The sequence below is a fragment of the Phaethon lepturus genome, unplaced genomic scaffold (genome assembly GCF_000687285.1).
Source record: "Phaethon lepturus isolate BGI_N335 unplaced genomic scaffold, ASM68728v1 scaffold7821, whole genome shotgun sequence".
Classification (NCBI taxonomy): domain Eukaryota; kingdom Metazoa; phylum Chordata; class Aves; order Phaethontiformes; family Phaethontidae; genus Phaethon; species Phaethon lepturus.
In genome coordinates this window covers 17,519-37,782 of record NW_010516906.1, presented here as the reverse complement: position 1 = coordinate 37,782, position 20,264 = coordinate 17,519, and the positions used below count along the sequence as shown (strand labels likewise).

The following is a 20,264-nucleotide window of genomic DNA, read 5'->3' as shown; positions in this document are numbered from 1 at the left end:
AAGAACCAGACAAACGACCGATCCCAGAGCCTTCTCTTTCCAGGCTGAACAACCCCAACTCTCTCAGCCTGTCCTCACAGCAGAGCTGTTCCATCCCTACGATCATCTTTGTGGCCTTCTCTGGACGCATTCCAACAGGTCTGTGTCTCTTCTGTGCTGAGGGCTCCAGAGCTGGACGCAGCACTGCAGGGCAGATCTCAGAGTGGAGTAGAGGGGCAGAATCACCTCCCTTGGCCTGCTGTCCCTGCTGCTTGGGTGCAGCCCAGGATACGGTTGGCCACCTGGGCTGCAAGTGCACATTGCCAGCTCATGTTGAGCTTCTCATCAACTGACACCCTCAAGTCCTCCTCAGGGCTCCTCAATCGTTTCTCCACCCAGCTTGTATTTGTGCTTGGGATTGCCCCGGCTCAGGTGCCAGACCCTGCCCTTGGCCTTGCTGAACATCATGAGGTTTGCACAGGCCCGCTTCTCAAGCCTGTCAAGACCCCTCTGGATGGCATCCCTTCCCTCCAGTGTGTTGACCACACCACACAGCTTGGTGCTGTTGGCAAACTTGCTGAGGGTGCACTCAATCTCACTGTCTATGCCACCGACAAACATGTTAAACAGCATTGGTCCCAATACCAACCCCTGAGGAAAGCCACTTGTCACTGATCTCCACTTGGACATCGAGCCGTTGACCCCAACTCTGAGTGCAACGATCCAGCCAATTCCTTATCCAGCAAGTGGTCCATCCACCAAATCCATGTCTTTCCAATTTAGAGATGAAGATCTTTTGCAGGACAGTGTCAAATGCTTTGCACAAGTTCAGGTAGATGACGTCAGTTGCTCTTCCCTTATCCACCAATGCTGTATACCCGTCACAGAAGGTCACGAAATTTGTCAGGCATGATTTGCCCTTAGTGAAGCCATGTGGGCTGTCAATCACCTCCTTATCTTCCATGTGCCTCAGCATAGTTTCCAGTTAGTTCCTTAGTTTAACTTAAGGGCAATGTCTGCTGAAGACCTGGTGGGCATTACCCACCTATTGACACATCCAGCCTTGAAATAAGAAAACTCCTGATCAGAGTAGCAATGCTCTAAGCAGCCCTCCAGCTCAGCAGCAGTTACAAGAAGCCTAACTTTTGTAAACTACAGCTTCTTCATTTGTGAAATAGGCATTATGATTACAGGCCTGACTGACCTTCATTACCTGAAATACTCAGTTCAACTTTTCAGCACCTTACTTTGGCAAAGGTTAGATTCCCAGAAAAGCTGCTGTTACATCCACTATACAACCAATGGTCAGACTTAAAGATGTTAAGAAAAAGAATTATCCTGGATTGTTTAATGTAACACATAAAGGGTTTAGAAGTTTTCCATTACTAGGAAAACAAATTTCGAGAGACATTCAAGTAAAGAATTTGGAAGAGACAGGAAAAGTTAAGAGCGTTGTGCACCAAACAGGCCACCTAGAATAGGCTAACACAGCCAACAAGTCCCTGAAAAACATGGAAGTTCAGATACACAGAAGAGCTATGGAAAATGGCAAAAGCCTGAAAGCAAAGAGACATGGAACGTATTCCACTACATCATCTGATGCAAGTATTTAGAGGTGATTTAACTAAAACTTCTTCTATAAAATTCTGCTCAGTTTTAATTTTATCTTTGTTTTAAAGTCCAGCCCCCCCCATCAGCAGTATGGCTAATTTCTATTAGTATATGCAGTAAATCTGACAAAGCAATGCTCATGACCTTTGTAGGTCTGCAGAAGTAAAATTCAAGTTAACATGTTTTGAACAGCTAGTTCAGTTTAATACAGTTAATTTTTGAAATAGAAAAATGTTACCTACCATCTAGCTCCTTCTCAATGAAATCCATTCTGTGTATGACTTCATCTTGCAGAGATTCCACATGAGCTAAAAGATTAAGCTGCCACTGCAGCTGCGAGTTCACAACTCCTTCGTCTTTTTCCAGCAACTTCATTTCAATAGCTTCCTCTGGAGAGACTTTCTTAGAGACAGACTCTCTTACCTAGCAGAAATATACATATTAATATTTGTTATAGTGAAACAGAATTGGTGAGCCAGACTGAGTCCTTCCAGTTACCCAAGCTAATCGCTCAACTACCCTTAGGCTCGTGGAGAATAGAGACACACAGAAAAGAGATCATACACAAATATTTAGGCAGTCTGGGCAAGAGGATCTAAATACAGACATGCTTTTTTTCTTAGCTATTTTGCTAAGACCTACTCTTTGCAATTCACAAGCATCTGATTTTCAAAACGTAACGTATATACACATAGCTAGCTCCCTGCCAAGGGATTTTTCCAGAAGGAATCTAGTATTGATTCTGCTAAAACTTTAATCGAAGCATCTAGAAGAAAACATTACCACCACTTGTAACACTTGACTACACTGTCATCAGCGTTGATTCTACTCCCTTTTTTTCATCATTCTGCTGAAATACGACAGAGTTTAGAAAAAGATTGAAGAATTGAAATATATGCTGTTCTGGGAAACGTAAAGCAATCTCAACTGATTTGACAGAGAAGTTAAAAAGAACATAAATTACAGTTTACATATGCAGGAAATAAAAACTAAACAAACTTTTAATCTAAAAGAGGGAGGCCAGTTTCCCAGAGGCTTTCTAATATTTGTCAGACCATATTTCATATGACTTGGCACTAACTAATCAAAGCAATATTTTTGCATTGGGGTGTGAAAGGCAGGCCTCTGACAGACCTGAAAATGAGAACTAAGAGTTGAAAAGATAAACCTAGAGTGCTTCAGTAAGATGATCATCCAGGACTATTCAATGGTGATAATTCTCAAGAAAAATCAGTTCAGGCTACTTGGTTTTTTTTCGCACCATGAAATGCTGCCTGAAGAACCTGGAATCAATTTAGTTAATGTAACTATTAAAAGAAACATGGGAACAAGATGGAAATAACTAAAAGCTGGAATACCAGTGTTTTGGTAGTATCATACATTCTTGCCCTGTTCTCTCTCACTATCCCGTTGCTAGTGTTTATTTTTACATTTAACACACATAAGTAAGAAGCAATGAACTGACAGTGAATCATTATGCATGTTCCACAGACTGTGCAGACGATTTAAGGTCCAGAAGCCCTCTTCAACCTAGATTATTTTTTTTAATTATTATTTGAAATGGAGCAGTTGATCATGTCTATAATTTTAATTAATAACTTATATTTAACAATATAGGAAAAAAGTAAAACACAAATAAACACACTAAATACTATTGAAAAGGGTTGAGTTTTGCACTTTGCCAGGCAAACACATCCTCTGTGCAGAAAGGGTTATTTTAATACAAATACCTTAGAATTGTGTTTGGATTCATTTTCCATCTTGCATACTTCTCGGTCCAGATTCCAGCCAAATCTCTCTGACAGGGCATCATCCCCATTTTCCCTTATTCTATTTACTCCATCATCCAAAGCTGAACCTCTTGTTTCCACAACCAATCTCTGCTCTATCGCAGGGTAGTAGGCCCGAGGTTTCTGGTAACAGTGTTCACTTGTAATGTAAGATTCCTCTGCAGAAGGAATGGTTGAAGGTTTCTCAACTGTCCCATTCCAAGTTCTATAACTGGCCGTCTCCTCTTTGCAACAGTTTTCCTCAATGTGAATGATGTGTTTTGTATGAATTTTTTCATCCATCGTAATGTGCTTCCATGGATGGCACCACAGCTTTAGGTCAGGATGTTCTTTATTTCTGTTCAAACATAAAAAAAGTAAAACACCCACCAAATTTAAACTTCAGAGTGACTGAGCAAACTATTCTATTATGTAAAGAAATTAAGTAAGAATATTTGAACTAGTGCATGCTTTAGTCATCGTAATCAGTAAAAAAATACCTAAATACTCTGAAATAATATAACTTCACTGACCACAATTGTGTATCTTCCTACACAAGGAAGATACTGTTCTGTTAGGTTCACTGTTTTAATTTCTATAACACAGATATAAGTCAAGCACTGACATTAAGAAAAAAATTGAAGAGTAAGTTTCAAATAGGTGCATAAAACTTTTTACCAGTGTTGCCCTTAAAGAAGCATTTTGCTTCAATATTTGCGATTTATTAACAGCATAAACTTATTTTCACTGGGATATTTTTAGTAGTATTTTAAACAGGTAAGTCAAGTACACAGAAGCTAAACTAAGATTTTAACAATTTTGAAGACCAGTAAAACAAGAAGATCCCCTCAAACCACTCAGTATCAAACTTTATCCTGTGGCTCCCCGCAATAAACTTCAACCCGCTGATCTTTTGTAACCCTCTAATAACAACAGCAATTGGAGACTTGAGGTGGTGGTATTTCCTTTAAAAAAGTTTTAACTTTCTTTTAAACCCCAAGATACTGAGCAAACTCTATTGCCTCGTACACCAACATGCCATAGTCCCTCCACCTGCTTCTTATAAAAATTCTTATTTTAATTGTTTTCAAATTAACTAATACATTTATTATGTATTAGTTAATTATATGACCAGCAGCAGGAACAAATACAGATTCTTACACAGATGTAACAAACAAACAAATTTAGAATGACCATTACAACTGATACTGTTCTTCCACATGTCTGTCAGGCATTAAAACAGCAGTAAAAAGGAGAGCAAAGCAGAATCACTCTGCTTACCTTCAAAGGGTAGGCAGCTTATACAGGCCTTATTCAGGCTGCAAGAACACAGCAGAAGCAAATTCTGACCCTAAAACACCTGCATTCAGCTGCACAGAAAGGAGGGGGTCTGCCGCAAAACCCCACTCTGTGCTTCCTTGCAAACAAAGGCAGATGGAATTACTCCATTAAGCTGATCCAGCTTTTCAAGCTGTTATCCAAACCGCTCAACAAAATGTGACCATTTTCCTTCCAAAGTAACTGCTTTCTAATCTGTTCTACAGCAGCTAAGGTTTCTTCAGCGTCTACCACAGCAAACTACAGTTAGTACAACTGCCAAGGACTTGCTCAGATCACTTCATACAAGTGCTTCCATCTCCAGGGACTGCATGTCTATGACATCCTTGGTGAGCAATCCTGAAGGCACGCCCAGAAAAGTGGTAAATGAACACTCGGCTTTCAAAGCTTTCTTCTCCAGCTCTACTGATAGTCTACACCTAAAGGCACTATTTTGCTCACCAAAGAGCAAGGGAAAACTTTACAGAACACAGAAAATTGAAAGATGATGCACCAGCTACTTCAGGATGAAAATTCAAATGCTTAATACTTGAGCAACCTTTTAACTATTGCCTTCTGAAGGCTGTCTCTCCCTCTTGTTGCACCGAAGCTGTGAATGTCACCTCTGATCCTTTGCCGCCTCCTTGAAATACTGGGCAGCACACTCCTAACGATTTCCAGGCAGCTGTGAAATCATCTCCTCTCACCTAGATGGTAGGTCTGCATCAACAATATAATAATTCTTCTAATTCAGCGATTTTAAAAATCCTTTCATATTTATGTAACAATAAAGAAAACAGGGGCTATAGCTTTTAACAAGACTGTCCTAACAGGACCACACCTCATCTTTAATTAAACCCAGTCATCATACCAACTTCAGGATGGGAGAGAAAAGGAACAAAGTCTGTAACAAGTATCACGTACTTGCCCAGTGCTCAATACCTTAGTGCTACGCAAATCTCAACGTACTCTACAACTGGAAAGTCACAATCTAAAGTTTTGCTATTTAAGAAAAGGCAAGTGGAAGAGGACCACTGTAAGGAGGTCCTCCTTATGTTCTACCCTCTCCAAAGAGGGGAGAGATTACTTACAGATCTGACTAAAGGATACTATAAAGGAAAAGCAAAACCTAGTGTTAAAATTGCTGCTCTCTGCTTTAAGCATTATTCCACTGTTTAAGCATTTCAAGTACTGTCAGTGGCCCTACCACATCACCACTGGTTAAATTTAAGGGAAAAGGTTCTAAAGAATGCTGGAAACACTAAAAGCTTTGCTTTCCAAATAGCTGCTGCTGTACAATTTATCAACTAATAAATTATAAATATGGAATTCAATCAATTTAGAACTGCTGGATTTGAGTTATTAAAAAGATTTCTTCCGTCATCAGAACCCAAGGATGACTTTAAAAAGGAAAAGATCCAGAAAACTTGATTTCTACAGTGATTACAGAACGTTATTTTTTCATATTTATCTAGTAATCTTTGCAAAGAAACGAATAGCTACAGGTTGCTGAAGGTGCACCTGCTCTCCCACTACAACAGAGCAACACATTATGCTGAACAAAAAGATTTGATTTCTGCTGGAAAAGCTTTGATTTAGAATTACTGGAATACAGAGGGCATGTGTTATAAGAATGCTGCCACAGGTTATATGCCTATCGTCTTCTTGATACTTAAATCTATTTAGTTGTTTTATGAGAAGCTGTTGTTATTAGTTTTCTTCCTCTTTCCTTCGTACTTTCCCCAACCCTTCTATACACAGTCAATTTACTTCTCAACACACTTAAATAGTTTTTAGGCAGCCAAGTCCTTTTCCAAGATCACATTAGCAATTCAAACTATTTTGTTATATATCCACAAAGAAGCACAAAAATAAGTCTGAATTTCTGGTTATTTTGCTACTACTCGAAATCTAATTCACATTGAGAACATGCCAACTGATACTTAAATACTGCTTACTGTAATATGCTCATCTTCAGCTGCAGTCCATGCAGTACTTCTATCACTCTCTGTACATCGCCAAGAAGTTGGTGAGTGGCTACTATCTTCTTGGCATTCTGGTGGGAATAATTTTCTTCCAAAAATGCTAAGCCATGCATGTGACCATTACTTAACCACTCCTTCTCATACCAGTACTTTAAGCTGGACCTCTGACCTAAAGCAACAGTAATGAGTGTGTTAAAACGAGGCATTAACTATGGTATGTTAACATTACTGGTAGTAATTCTGATTATCTCAAAGTCTTTCAATAGCTTATTTGTTATTATCAATAGTACCAATAAAGATTTATAATATCAGACAAAACCATGAAGAACTTGTGAAGTGGGAAGTGAGATGATAACCTCAGTCAAAAACTTCTGCCCAACTGTAAAAGCATTCAGACTCCAAATTCCATCAAAGAACATCCACAACAGGTATTTGCAGCTGATGCACAGAGAAAAGTGTATTTTTAGCAAGGTATCACACTATCTAGTAACCATGGTTATAACTAAAGCTACAGTTCGAATATAGCTCTCTGCAGACAGAAAAATGCAGCAAAAGGCAGTGAGCTTCCCTTCTCCAGTGGTCCTCTTTTTAAGCACCATACATGTATTAGTACAGTCATTCAAAAGTAAATTTTAAAGGAATCAATGGTGAGGTTCTGATGGAGAGCTTGCCTAAGCCAAACTATTAATAATGCTAATTCTAGCTTAAGAGGTTGGAGTATCAACAGCTGTAATGCAATTATGTTAAATGTGATGAATGCATCAGTAAAAGTAACTTAAGAAACCAAGCAAAATGGTATTAGCAGGAAAGAGAACAACTTGAGATGTTTGCTAAATTGCAAAAACACAAAGAATTCCAAGCCAAAACAAAAAGCCCACACACACTCTGTAAAATGTATTGTTACAACAGATGTTCTCAGAAGACAGCTCAGCACCCTGAGCACCACTACATCATTCACTGGCCTATATACAGCCCAGTCAGCGAACCCACAAAATCAGAGAGAATACTGGAGCACAGACTCGGAATGATAGCCACAAAAAAGTCTCCAATATAAGCAGGTTAATATTGACTACAAGTTTCAGCAGTTAAGGAAAAGCTAAAAAAAAAAAGTAGACAGTTACTAGGCAGCAGGGTAAGAACAAGGGATTGCACTACATGCGTATTAGGTAGCATCACTACCCATGCTATTAACTTTGGCACAACGAAGCAAAAGAACTCTTTGGAAGCTGTACTGAGAAGTGAGCAGAACATGGTCACAGGTGTTTATATGCTTTTGGATGGTAGTTATAGAGTGGCAGCAAAATGGCTTCTACATCATGCCCTATATGAACATGTGTGGACATAAAGGACACTTTCAAACTTAAATTCAATACTAACACTCTGTCTCAGTAAAGGAGTAAAAGCAAACCAGTGTGCTTACAGGCAAGCACACTCAGCCACGAGGCTGTATAGGACAATACTCAATGTTCTGAGGCAAGATCTCCAAAAAACTCTCAAACAGAAACCAACACAGAGAAGAACGGATTTTCAGGGCTATAACAGCTCAACCTTTCAGGCAGATATGCTGTGTCAAGCAAGAGATCTTCTAGGTATGGCCAGAACCGCTTTGGAGACATTCCTGACATACCTGTATTAACCCTTATGCATTTTTTTGTGTTAGAGAAGCTACCATCTGTGACAGAAAATGAAGTTCAGTCCACAAGAATAAAATTGTGAATTTTAGAACTCCATGGTCACCTGAACAGCACTGAAATTATCCAACTAAAGCCCACCCATGGCATTGTTTATTTAGCAGCATACTCAAGAGACAAAAAGTGCTCTCTTTTTAGCTGTAGCAGCTTAATAGAACACACAAGACTATCCAACAATGTATGCTTTCTATGGATTGAATGAATCTGTCCCATCATAAGCATCTTGATAATGTTTAAGCAAGGGTAACTTAACAACCCTTGTGAAAACCCCACTTAACTCAAAAAAATTGTCTATAGTGACAGTTGGTACAGTTTTTAGTCATAAAATGACACTAAACTTACTTTTACTTCGACTGACATGAACTGTGCTGTTACAAGTCCCTGCACTAAACTGGGGAAAGCTCCTAAACAAGAGCTTGCTGAATGGCTATGCTTGGTTCTAAAAGCAACTTCTTTGCAGATTCATAAAGACTATTTAGCTCATTTCAGGCCAACAACAGATTCACTGAAACTGAGAAGCCACTTCTGCAGTCAAAAAATTAGATGTGTTTTTGAAAACAGAGGTAAAAGTTAAGTCCAAATTAAAAAAAAAAAAAATTCAGGATTTTCAAAGCAATAGTTAATAAAAGTGATTAAAGTACTTAAGCAAATGAATTGTTAGTTATAATCAGTTTTTACTAAAAAGCATTCTGATAAAGTAAATACAAATAGTTCAAGTGTGATGGCACAACTTCAGTTTGCAAGTACACTTCAGTTAAGTTTAAAACCAACTCAAACTGACACAAATCAAAGAAAAATATCTTGAAAATAGAGGGTTAAAATCCTGTATGCAAGATACTGTAAAAACACTTAAATGAGTATTAAAATATTTTATCACTTAGATAACTTAATGTAAGCATAGTGTGTCTTCCTTGCTATGAGTACAAACAACATTAGTATATAAACTACACAAATCAATGAGTTAAGCTACAAAAGAGTTGGTAGTTTTAAACAGCCAAAAAACCCAGAGATCATAATCCAGGTATGTATATAAACCAAAAAAGCCTTGTGATTAGGCAAATGAAGATTCCCATTTTCTCATAATTTATCAACATGGACTCAAGCCTGAACCTCATTCGTTTCCACATTCAGCAAGGCTTTATAATTCATAGAGTAGGAAGTCGGAAAAGATCCATGTAAGTGTAATTTTACTTCCTGCATAAGATGGAGTAAGGCATTTTAAAATACATAGATAGGAGTAGAGAACATACTGCTTAATCAACTCTGACTGTGTGACCCAAGATAATTTCTATGTGTATTTATATACATGGATTGCAAGTACCTTTCCATAACAAGCACTAGCACATCACGGCTGTTGAGAACCAACAAGCCTCTTGCTGACTTATTTTAAAGAACATGTTAAGCCTGGTCTTGTTGGATGAAAGCTGCAGTCACATCCTGTAAGATGTGTCCATGGGGAGTCTTTGCTTAAGTTTCCTGAGTACCTCTAGATTCATTTTCCATAGCCAGACAGTACAATCCTTATTACTGGCAAATATGTGACAGATGGTCATCACAGTTAGAACAATCATTTTCATTCCTGTCCAGCTGTAATACCACAAAACTGACTCATATACATTCACATAAATTAAACTTTCTGTCATTATAGGTAACTGAGTTCAGTTATAATGACAGACACAGCTAGGGGAACAAAAAAACCCATCAAGTTTAATCTTTGCAATATATATATACACACACACTAATAAAATTACTACATATATAGGAAGGCTCTGTAACCTTAAATTTCTGTACCTGGAGGATCTTGGCAAATATAGCAGGTATATTTCTCAGGTACATTATCTTCCAGTAAACCCATACAGACTCCATGCTGCCAGCACAGACACTCTTCACACTGTTTAAAGTCAAGAAGTGCATATCAACAGAAATGAAGCCTACAGGAGCTCAGTAAGATTACCTCAATTAAGAGACACATCATCTACATATTTTAAGACAAAAGGTGTATTAATACCCACCCTCCTCTTCCAGCTACATGCTAATAAATTAAAGAATCAGACTACAACAAAATTTGAACCTTTCTCACACATTTTTGACATGGATTTCTGGAGAATTACAACAATTACAGAGTGGAAGCAGGGATCCTGAAAGGTGCAAAAATGTTCCCTTTGCAGATGAAAAATCTTTCACGAGATGCATGCACACATAATGAGGACAGAAAACAGTACGCAATCAAGCCTTCTTCAGCAAAATATATCAAGTTATCTGAATTAAAAGATTTCCCCCTCAAACAGTAAATCACAATTATAAAATCCAAGTGATATTTATATCACATAGGAGTAGCCAATATTACGCTTTACTGATAGTTGTATCTCTAACATTTTATCTATTTCAAAGGTAGCTCTACTAATACAAAACTAAAGTGCAGATGCAGTTCTACCAGCTTTGAAGACTTCTGACATCCTTCCAAGTGTGAGCAATCATATCGGCAAAGACTGAACATAATCTGGCCCTACTTTTTTATAGCAGTTATGCTATTTAAAATGCAATCACTGAACTTAAAGCCATACCGTTTTAGAGCAGGAAAAACCATATCCACATGTTCTGTTTCAGTCACTCCGCCCCCACCCCCGCCACCCCCCCAAAGCGGGCAAAACTTCAATTGTAGCCTAAAGACCACTGAGACATGGGACAAAATCCCACATAAGAGTATTAAGTCAATTTTGATTTGAAACTGTGGTGTCAGTTCAGAATTACTATTTTCACAAGCAGTGAGACACCAGATTATAACCTTTTTTCCCTCAGAGGACAATCCAAAAGCTTAACGCAGAGATCTTGTCAATATTGGCAAAAGTTTTCAAAATGAGCTAAAACAAACACAAACAGCACCTGCAAGCAATCTTACATGCCGCTCTTCACTGACCTACAAAGATGCCAACTTGATAAACATCTCATCTGTGTTGAACACCACTTATACCACTTTTATTCATGCTCTTATCTGCTGCCTTTCCTCAAAGCTAGGAGAGACAGAAAGGGACCACCAGTTCTTGAATATGCCATTGTATTAAATTAGTGGTCTAGGTGTGGAGGAAACAGAAGCACTGGCAATGGAGAATGTAAAAGGTTAGAGAGAAACAGGTTTCTGAAAGATGGGACTAACAATGTTTTGCTCATGGCAAAACTGTTTACCAATGGGTAAACAGTCCGAAAGCAATAAGGAGATGTTTTCAAAAACGGCTGAGAGACCATCCTCCTTTCACAAATATGATTAGTAGGAGCCAGAAGAACGTGTCCTAAAAGGAAGAAAACAGATTAAGAAGAAGAGACTGCATGCTAAAAACAAGAAGGGAGCTCCTGGACCTAGTTACACTTGCGTTCTATAAATCATGCCATATGGCACAGAGCTACACTCAGTGATTCTCCAGGCAAGTTTGCCCATCACAACTTTATTTTATTCAGCTGATATTTAAATATCCACCCCATCAGGGCATAGGTCCTTCCTTTTACCTGTCTGTATGTTCTACTTCACAGCTTGGCTGGCCAGGCTACAGGCTGTTGCTCTGGACACATGCTACACAGAAGCTACCCCCTGCCCAGGCAGTAGTAGGGAGGTTCAAAGCAAGCCAAATAAGAGACTTTGAAGAGGAAAAACATGCTGAAGTTGTGCAATAATATCTAAATCAAAGTTCAAATGCGAAAGAAATAACCAAACACAATGGACATGTATTTAAAACAGCTTTTAAACTACCAGAACAAAAATATCCCAAATCCATTTACATCCATTACCTCCAAGGCCACCAAATCCAAATCAGAATTCTCTGCATCACACACAAATACACAATGTTTAGGTATAAAAAACAAATGGAAGGGAATAACAATGACATTTTGTCTGGGCTTTTTTGGGCCCAAGCCTTACCCTAAAAAGCGAATGCTGTGCCTTCAGAAGTAACACATGGCAATGCTAAGCTACTACTTCACACAGGCTCTGTAAACGAAATCCAGTAACCTCTTTGGCAAAGTTAGAGACTGGAATGAAACAGCATTGACCAATGACATATTACTTCTTAGATTTTTTTCCAGTTTTAACTTCTACTAACTGAGGCAGTTCCTTACTTTAAATGCAAAACTGTATTTCTGTATCCCGGTGTAATGAATGGTATTCTTTATGCACAAATTGCTTAAGACAATTAATCTAAGGCAAGTTCAAGATAAAGGAAGAGTTTTCTGCTAAAATCTCTAAACTGATTTTTTGGGGGGTTTTATTATTCGTTTAAAGACCTAAATGGAACACACTCTCAGTTTAACTGTGTAAGCATTTCATTAAACCTTAATGGTCCCCAACCTTTCAGGAAAAATAATGGTACCACTTGTGTTCAAAATTAACATTTTCTCCTCATTATTTCTAAATTTGGACATTCACAGAAATGAGCGCAGTTCAAGAAGAAAATGACTTACCATTCTCCCTCTTTTAAGAGGGCACCATGCATGTATCCTAGAAGGAATGAACCTCCAGTCACGTGCATGGAGAAACTGCCCTGACTTCTAATTTTGATACCACGTCAAGGCACATTGGCACACAGGCACATGCACAAGAAAGTACCCCAAGTGTCAGTATATTTCAGTCAGATCTCAATACGCAGGGGCAGAATAAACACCCCAATGGAGACAAGTGCAAAGAATGACAATATTCTTCTAAAAACTCACACACTGAGCAAAATTACCTATCTTCAGAAAGAGAGGACAAGTCTAAATGCAAGTTCTTTAGGGCAGACACTTCCAAACTTGAGTTTCCAAGTGTCAAATTGAAGTCTGAGTACGAAATAGGGAAGAAATCTTTCCTTCTTATAAAGTTATGACAACTACAGAGGATTCTCACTCTTATGAAGTCAAAGGGAAGTGTCAACTCGACACTACACCTCGGAAAAGCTGAAAATAGGTCCCCCTCATCATAATTCCATAGTTGTATAACATAGCATCTTTGCTTTGCATTAATGCTCTGTACTTAAAGAGCTAACTCAGGCATTTCTACATCAACAACGGAAGAACAGACTGTTGAAAACATTTTACCAAAAACTACAGGCTGACAGAAAGGTGTGGGGAGCACAGCATTTGGTACCTTAAACAAACCATCTGTTTAACCTACCCCACCAAAATCTTGTTACCAGCTCTTTGCTCCCCAATTCCTATTGCTTCAACCCCCATAAAAAAATACAGGTACTCGTCACACTGCCGATCTGTATCTGTTTTCCAGAGCGAATAACCTGCTTTCCTATACAACTCTTTCACAACACAGCTAAAGTTTTTAAAACTTCACAACACAGTCAAAGAACACCCCAAACTAGTTCAGCCTAGAAAACTGACCTCAGAAGCAGTCCACTAAACCCTCCATGAAAGCTATCCACAGACTATGTTCTGAGCTAGCTGTGTTCTGCAATCATAAGACTAATGTTGAGCCTACTTTTGCCAGAAAATTATACTCCAGACTGTATCTTTATGTTTTCCATTGAGCCATATCCTCAGAAGGCAGACAGCCCCCTTTATTCCCAACTGTCAGACTCCTTTTCCTCCTATACGCTCAGATGCTATTTATCCAATTTTGACCACTGCCCATCACTGCACGCCTTCCTACTAATGCAGCATAAGGTATCTTTTGCCCTGCACTGTCAGGATCCAACAAATGGATGTGCATCAAAATGAACTCAGCACTAAGAGAAAATGTGTCATACCTTCCAGAGCAAGTCTCTATAAAATAGTAGGGAAGGTCAAAGAAAACTACTTGATGAAGTTAGTTGTTAAACTTGACTGTTGAGGACAAAAACCAAACTTAGCTGCCTTAGCTATCCCTATTAAAAATTTTAAAATTACGTTGTTGATGTTCAGAGGAAAAAAAAAGGCATTTCTACCATCCTGTTGCAGAAGCCAAGAATTCTTCACACTACAATTTAAGCAGTGCACCCTCTCTTCTCCTTAACAGGTTTTTACCTTCATTCAAGCAATAAGGTGCACCAAAAAATCATCAGCAGCTGTGAGGTAGGTATAGATCAACTTCTGTCATTCCTGTGTTCTAAACAGCAAAAAAGAAATGCTGTTCAGAGTAATATGCCAGCAACTATCCCAGTTAGGGGTCTCACAAAGTGGGATTCAAACCTCACAAAAATTAGCAACAGAATGCCTGGGAAATTTAAAAGCTGCAGATGTGGGTAAGCTTTGTGTGCCAAAAAAATATTTCTGAAGTCAGTGTCACATCATATCCTTTCACATATAAAACAACCTCCTCAAAAGAATGCAATAATTAGCTTAAAATTTGTGATGAGCACAGCTACCAAGCTATACTACTGTCACTATGAACTGAGGTCCCACAACAAGCAAAAAGTTATCTAGATAGGAAGGGTGGGAGCCTCCCTCGCTACAAAAAAAATAAAAAAAAGTAATACTCATTTCTTCAGAAGGGCAACTATGAAAAGCTTGTGATCTTGGTTCAAGAGCATCAAGCACTTAAGCCCCTGCATATGCTTCTTTGAAGACTTAGGGAGAATTACCAAAGGGGACCACGCAGCTCACTTAAGCAGCGGTGGCAAAACGAACCAGAGCAAAAAATACTGAAGAAGTTTTTTATTTGGTATGACTGACTTCACTATTTGAAATGAACTGGGTGGAATGGCTCTGAGCAGTTATGTGGGGTATGGTGTCCCAGTAATTTACAAACGTCTCAAAAAGTCAAAAGCCAGGGCAGTTCCAAAGAGGCACTTACCAACAGTTTTAAGCAGGAGAGATAACAGACACTGCTCTGGCTGGAAACAGTTTTCTGTAAAGTTGGTTTAAAAAGAGAACATATATGGAAAACAGACAGATGGCCTTATGCAGATTAGGAACTTTGAATTTACAAACTACAGAAGAAACTGTGGAATGGATGAATTGTGTTTCAAAACAAAAGATTCAAGTAATGGGGTTTTTTTTGTTCATCCTAGCTAGAGGATTGTATGTGAGTCAAGCTTCTTGCCAGGGCAGGAAAATGGAAGGGTACCACCATCTCATGCCAATATTCTGAACGTGCTCAGAACTAGAGGGAAGCAAAAAAGCCAGATTAAAAGCCACCGATTTGAAATACATACTATCTAAATCTAGTAAGTGTTCTTGTTCTAATTTTTAGAAAAATGCAAACCCACAAATGACAAGCCAACCATTAATGGCTTGTATAGAATTGTCGCTCTTCCACCACTTTCTCTTGATTAGCAAAAAAACACCCCAAAAAACAAACTGAAGATTTTTCACAAACTGTATCAGAAAGCAAAGTTTTTTACCTATCATAGAAGCTGCTCACCCTGACAGGTTACCTTAAAAAAAAAAATTATTATTTCAGAGGACAGCACAAGAACGTACCTGTGTATATTTCTACAATTGCTTTTCCATTGGCACCTTCCACTGTATTCACTGAAATGTGAATTCACCCTCCACTTCGTACCTGAATCATGAAGTCATTTTCTTCTTTTACTTCACAAACACACCGAACAATCTCAAAATCACTTTCTTCAACTTCTTCATCAGGGTTCGTGGTTACATCAACATCCTGACTGCAGTCATCATCACTCCAAAGCAAGCTATCCATAGATGACTCACTCAGGGTGTCATCCTCTGTACAAAAAGGAGTTAGATAAAATCCCAGGTAATTAGAAAAAGGTCAGGTAAGTCTCAAGATTTCACCCTGAGTATGCAGACATATATTTCTAAAAGCATGAGTTCACCATGTAATTTAAGGAATATCACAACATTACTACATTATGCAGTTATCTTCAAGAAACAGTAAGGTTACTATATAATGAAGTTTTATACTCATTAATATTACAACTTAACAGTTTCTGTCATTAAAACTGTACTCTCAATATGCACTGTTGGCACAAAGTCTCTTTAGGCAAGTAAGCATAATAAACAAACTAGATTTATAAATTCAAATATGAATCGCACTAATTTCTGCAATTTGTGTAGAACTGACTTGGTACTTTAAGTGCAGCACTCACAAAAACAGGTAAGAGGGTTGTGTCTTACGAACCATTCGATCTCACAAAGTAATGTCTCCATTACAGAAACATTCAGAGTCCAACACAGAATTTAATCCTGCTACAGAAATTATTACTTTCATTTAGCCTCCCATTGAGGACACATTCATCAATTCAGGGGCAGTACACTGCCCAAGGTATTCTTTAAGAATGCTCCCATGCTGCTTAAAGCATTAATGAATCTCTGTGAATTGAATAAAACTGTCAAGAAAATCTTTATTGAACAACATGTTAAATTGAGATGCTTACTTCAATAATACTAATGCAATGCCTACACCTTCCTTGGGGATAGAATGCGAGGATCAGAGGAAGACGACAAGGATTTTAATTATTTGGGAAATACTCTAATGTGCTGGAGAAGAGCGGAAGGTAAAAATTTTGATCACTCTTAAGCAGATTGTGGCCTCTCACCTAGATTGCTTAGAACTGTTTTGATCACTTAGCCGTTAAAACAATACTGTAGAAACAGAAGAACCAGTCTGTGGTATAAACTAGATCTTTTGGAGAAACAGCTGTTCTCAAATTTATGGGGCTGAGAACCCAATGCACTAGCTAATTTTCATGTTTAAAAGTTTTATTCCACCTCCAAGATATGACACACTTTCCTGAAGTACTCTGGAAGCAACAGGTAAGCAACAGGTTAAGCACACTGCACTTTCATTCTACAGAGGAGTTTTGCTATTACTTACGCCAGATCTTATTTATGTAGGCACTGATTTTATTGTTAGTATAAATTCTGCAGATGCAAAAAGCAGCAAATCAATTGCAAAAAGGATGAAATAAACCATTTCCAATACTTTTCACCTCTTTCAATCTCTATGAACCAATCAAAAGAACCAATCTGAGCAACTGATGCCCAAGTTACTAAACTGTATGTTCCATGGTTGATATGCTCCAAAAACACAACTGATCAGACTTGCAGAACTTGTTTTAAGACATTATCACCATCTGCACCTCAGTAGTTTTTAATGTTTCCTCTTTTCCCTATATAATGGAATTAACTGAAGTTAATTTTGACATTTTGCCTAATACCAAACAATATAACAGTCATGTAAAAAAAATTAAATGGACACCAATAGGGTATCTGTACAATAAGGAATTGAAGGTTCCTGTACAAATCAAGCTGTCATACATTTCCCATTTCCTTCAAATTTGTGAGCTTTAAGAATAACAGAAATAACAAAATGTTTATCTTCCTTTTTTATTGCACCAGCTTGTGACAAGTAAATAAAAAGATGAACCAAGATATTAACAGTTATGAAAGCTGGAACACAGCAGCCACATTTTTATGAGCTCTGTTTATGAAGTACTTAAACACACTAGTAAGTAGTAGCTACTCAAGAGCTTCTCATCATTACAAAGCTCAGAAAGTCATTATAACCATTGTATCATACTTTATCTATACAACTACACATAACCACATCCAGTGGTGTCTCAAACACAGCCCATATACTGTATAAAACATGCACAGCATCTATTTTTAACTGAGTTATTACTTTGAGGAAACATTAGGAATATAAAAAATTTAATTAATGAAGTCTGAACATTGTTATTACAGGTGCTACAAAAAGGTGCAAAATGAGTTTTGAAATAAGGGGAACAGACTTAAAGCTTTTGTGAAGACAAAGTCAAAGCAAAAAGCAGCAACATCAACCTCTGGCAAATGAACTGGGTTCCATTTCTTCAGGCAGGGGAATAGAAACACACACAGTCCTGCGTACAAATAGCCAAATTTACATCATTAGTACCAGCTTTCACATATATTAGTGCAGCTCACACATTTACTGGTAATGAAAGACAGAACCAGCAAACCATCAAGGAGAGTCATCTTACCATTTGTTTTTGATTTTCCTCTGTGCTGTCCAGAATCAGAGCAGTGTAGCAATGTGCTTGGGCGGGATTTATTTGAAGAAATACTTTTTGTGACAACTGATTTTTCAAGAGACAGCTCCTGCAAAATATCTGTGTTTTCTTCACTGCCAGAGTATTCTGTAAAATGTTAAGAACTGTTTTTATTAGAAATCCGTAGTCAAGAAAAGTTGACAGAGGAAAAAAAAACAGTACCAGCATGCCCATAGCAGGCATGTATAATTCACTAAGACAGTTTCCACTTCAATATGCAGGGACTCTAAGACTTCACTATGCCGCTGAAAGATTTGCAAGCTTTCTAGAGGCAAGGAAGTTATTAACTGAACCAGAAAAATCTTAGGCAGCTCAGTCACTGCTGACTTAAGTGAGAAAGGCTGAAAAGACTGGTTACTTGAACCTCATTATTCTTCAGGGTGAGTATGTCTACAAATGCTTTTGCATTACAGGCACTTCTACACAAGCACTGTTAGCTGGAGACCTCCCCCTCACATCCCACTATTATTCACATGAGGTACCCACACTCCCTAACCTCAACAGACTACAAAATGGACAGAAAGCATCTCTTCTACTTTCCTACTGTATGTATGGATGGAAAAGAAAAGCCCCAACTAGGAACATGTGGAGAAACCACCTAGAACAGTTCCTCTATGAAGTAGCCATTCCTCAATTCCTGGACTGTATATAAGTAGAGGCCACCTGCAGTTACAAGCAGTACCCTCTGATCAGTTACCTGGAGAAAGCCTTCAAAGTTCCTGGACTGAAGAACCACAGGGGCAACGTCAAGAAAAGGCAAGCAACATTTTAAAACCCAGGAGTAGATGGAGAAGCAGTTTGTGTGTACTATTGGGGTACTACTGCATAAGTCTACACATTATACTTTGCATATTATCATTATATTTGAGGGCACCATATAATGAGAAGCTAACTAAAATTATTTGTTTCAGCACAATTCTGAGTCAGTCTGCCTGTCGTCCTTTCTTACCCTCTACTCTCTCATGATAGCTTGCCCTATTTCTTCATAGCAACAAATAAAAAGGTACGGTATTTTCTTTACTGTCTCAGAAACTCCTTCTTAAGGAGCTCTACTTTTAACAAATTATGCATGCCAGATTGAGATATAATGCATTAATGATCCTAGACATCCATCAATGTCAGAGAAAGTTGCCACACTTGATCTGTAAATATTTCACCAAAGAAATCTTTCAGAATTAATTGTGATTTTCAGAAGTTCAGAATCCCATCACCAGTAACAGCTGGACCTACACACGGATTTCGAAGTGTAAAGTGGCCCAAGGAAAGCATTCCCAAGCCTCTGTAGATGAAATCAACAGACCAGACATGTTTCTACCACAACCCTATTGCTGTAGGTGGAACAGCATATTATGAAACATGACAGTGGGACAGAGCAATTGCCTAGACTTTAAATCAGGCTTTTATTTCATCTCTCCAGCAGAAGAGATATTTATCCTTTAGAAAAAAAAATTTAGGATGCGGAAGGTGTAATAGAGCTCATTGTCACAGCCTCTGAAATCCCATGCTAAAGATGCAAGAAATAACAAGGTTAATGGCAGAAAAAGAGGACCCATCGACATTTCCAAATGCCATCATCCATACAGGAGCCCCAAAACTAACTCGTGTAACTGCGAACATCTGGCACATGGGGTACTTTGTAACAAATCAAGAGGATCTGCACCCTCTTTAACCAGTTAAAACCTGCATACAAGTACACTTGCTAATGAAAAGCCAGACCAAAAAGACTGACATATCCATTTTGGAGTTAGATTTATTTTGCCATTACAAGCACTACTATAAGCCATCATCCAGCATTAATGATGCCCCTCAACCAGGAAATAAATTATCTTGCCCATCACAATTTATTATTGAACACTTAATAAAATCAGAAATGACAGATTAATGAAGAAAGCACTCCTGTCCGCAATACCTGCTCATAAAAGTGAGGAACTAGGTAACAGACAACATAAAATAACAATGTCT

The 20,264-nt window shown here is 38.2% G+C and overlaps 1 protein-coding gene across 1 annotated transcript in view; it reads right to left on the bottom strand.

Moving 5' to 3' along the window:
- The window catches only part of PHF20 (PHD finger protein 20), a 38,344-nt gene that overhangs the window by 1,006 nt on the left and 17,074 nt on the right, over positions 1-20,264 (bottom strand). Inside the window, exons 7-12 of the mRNA XM_010296210.1 lie at positions 18,234-18,389; positions 15,809-15,978; positions 10,144-10,243; positions 6,635-6,830; positions 3,321-3,717; positions 1,833-2,013 (exon numbers count right to left, since the gene is read on the bottom strand). Of these exons, the coding sequence (XP_010294512.1) occupies positions 1,833-2,013; positions 3,321-3,717; positions 6,635-6,830; positions 10,144-10,243; positions 15,809-15,978; positions 18,234-18,389 (1,200 nt within the window). The remainder of the gene's footprint in view (positions 1-1,832; positions 2,014-3,320; positions 3,718-6,634; positions 6,831-10,143; positions 10,244-15,808; positions 15,979-18,233; positions 18,390-20,264) is intronic.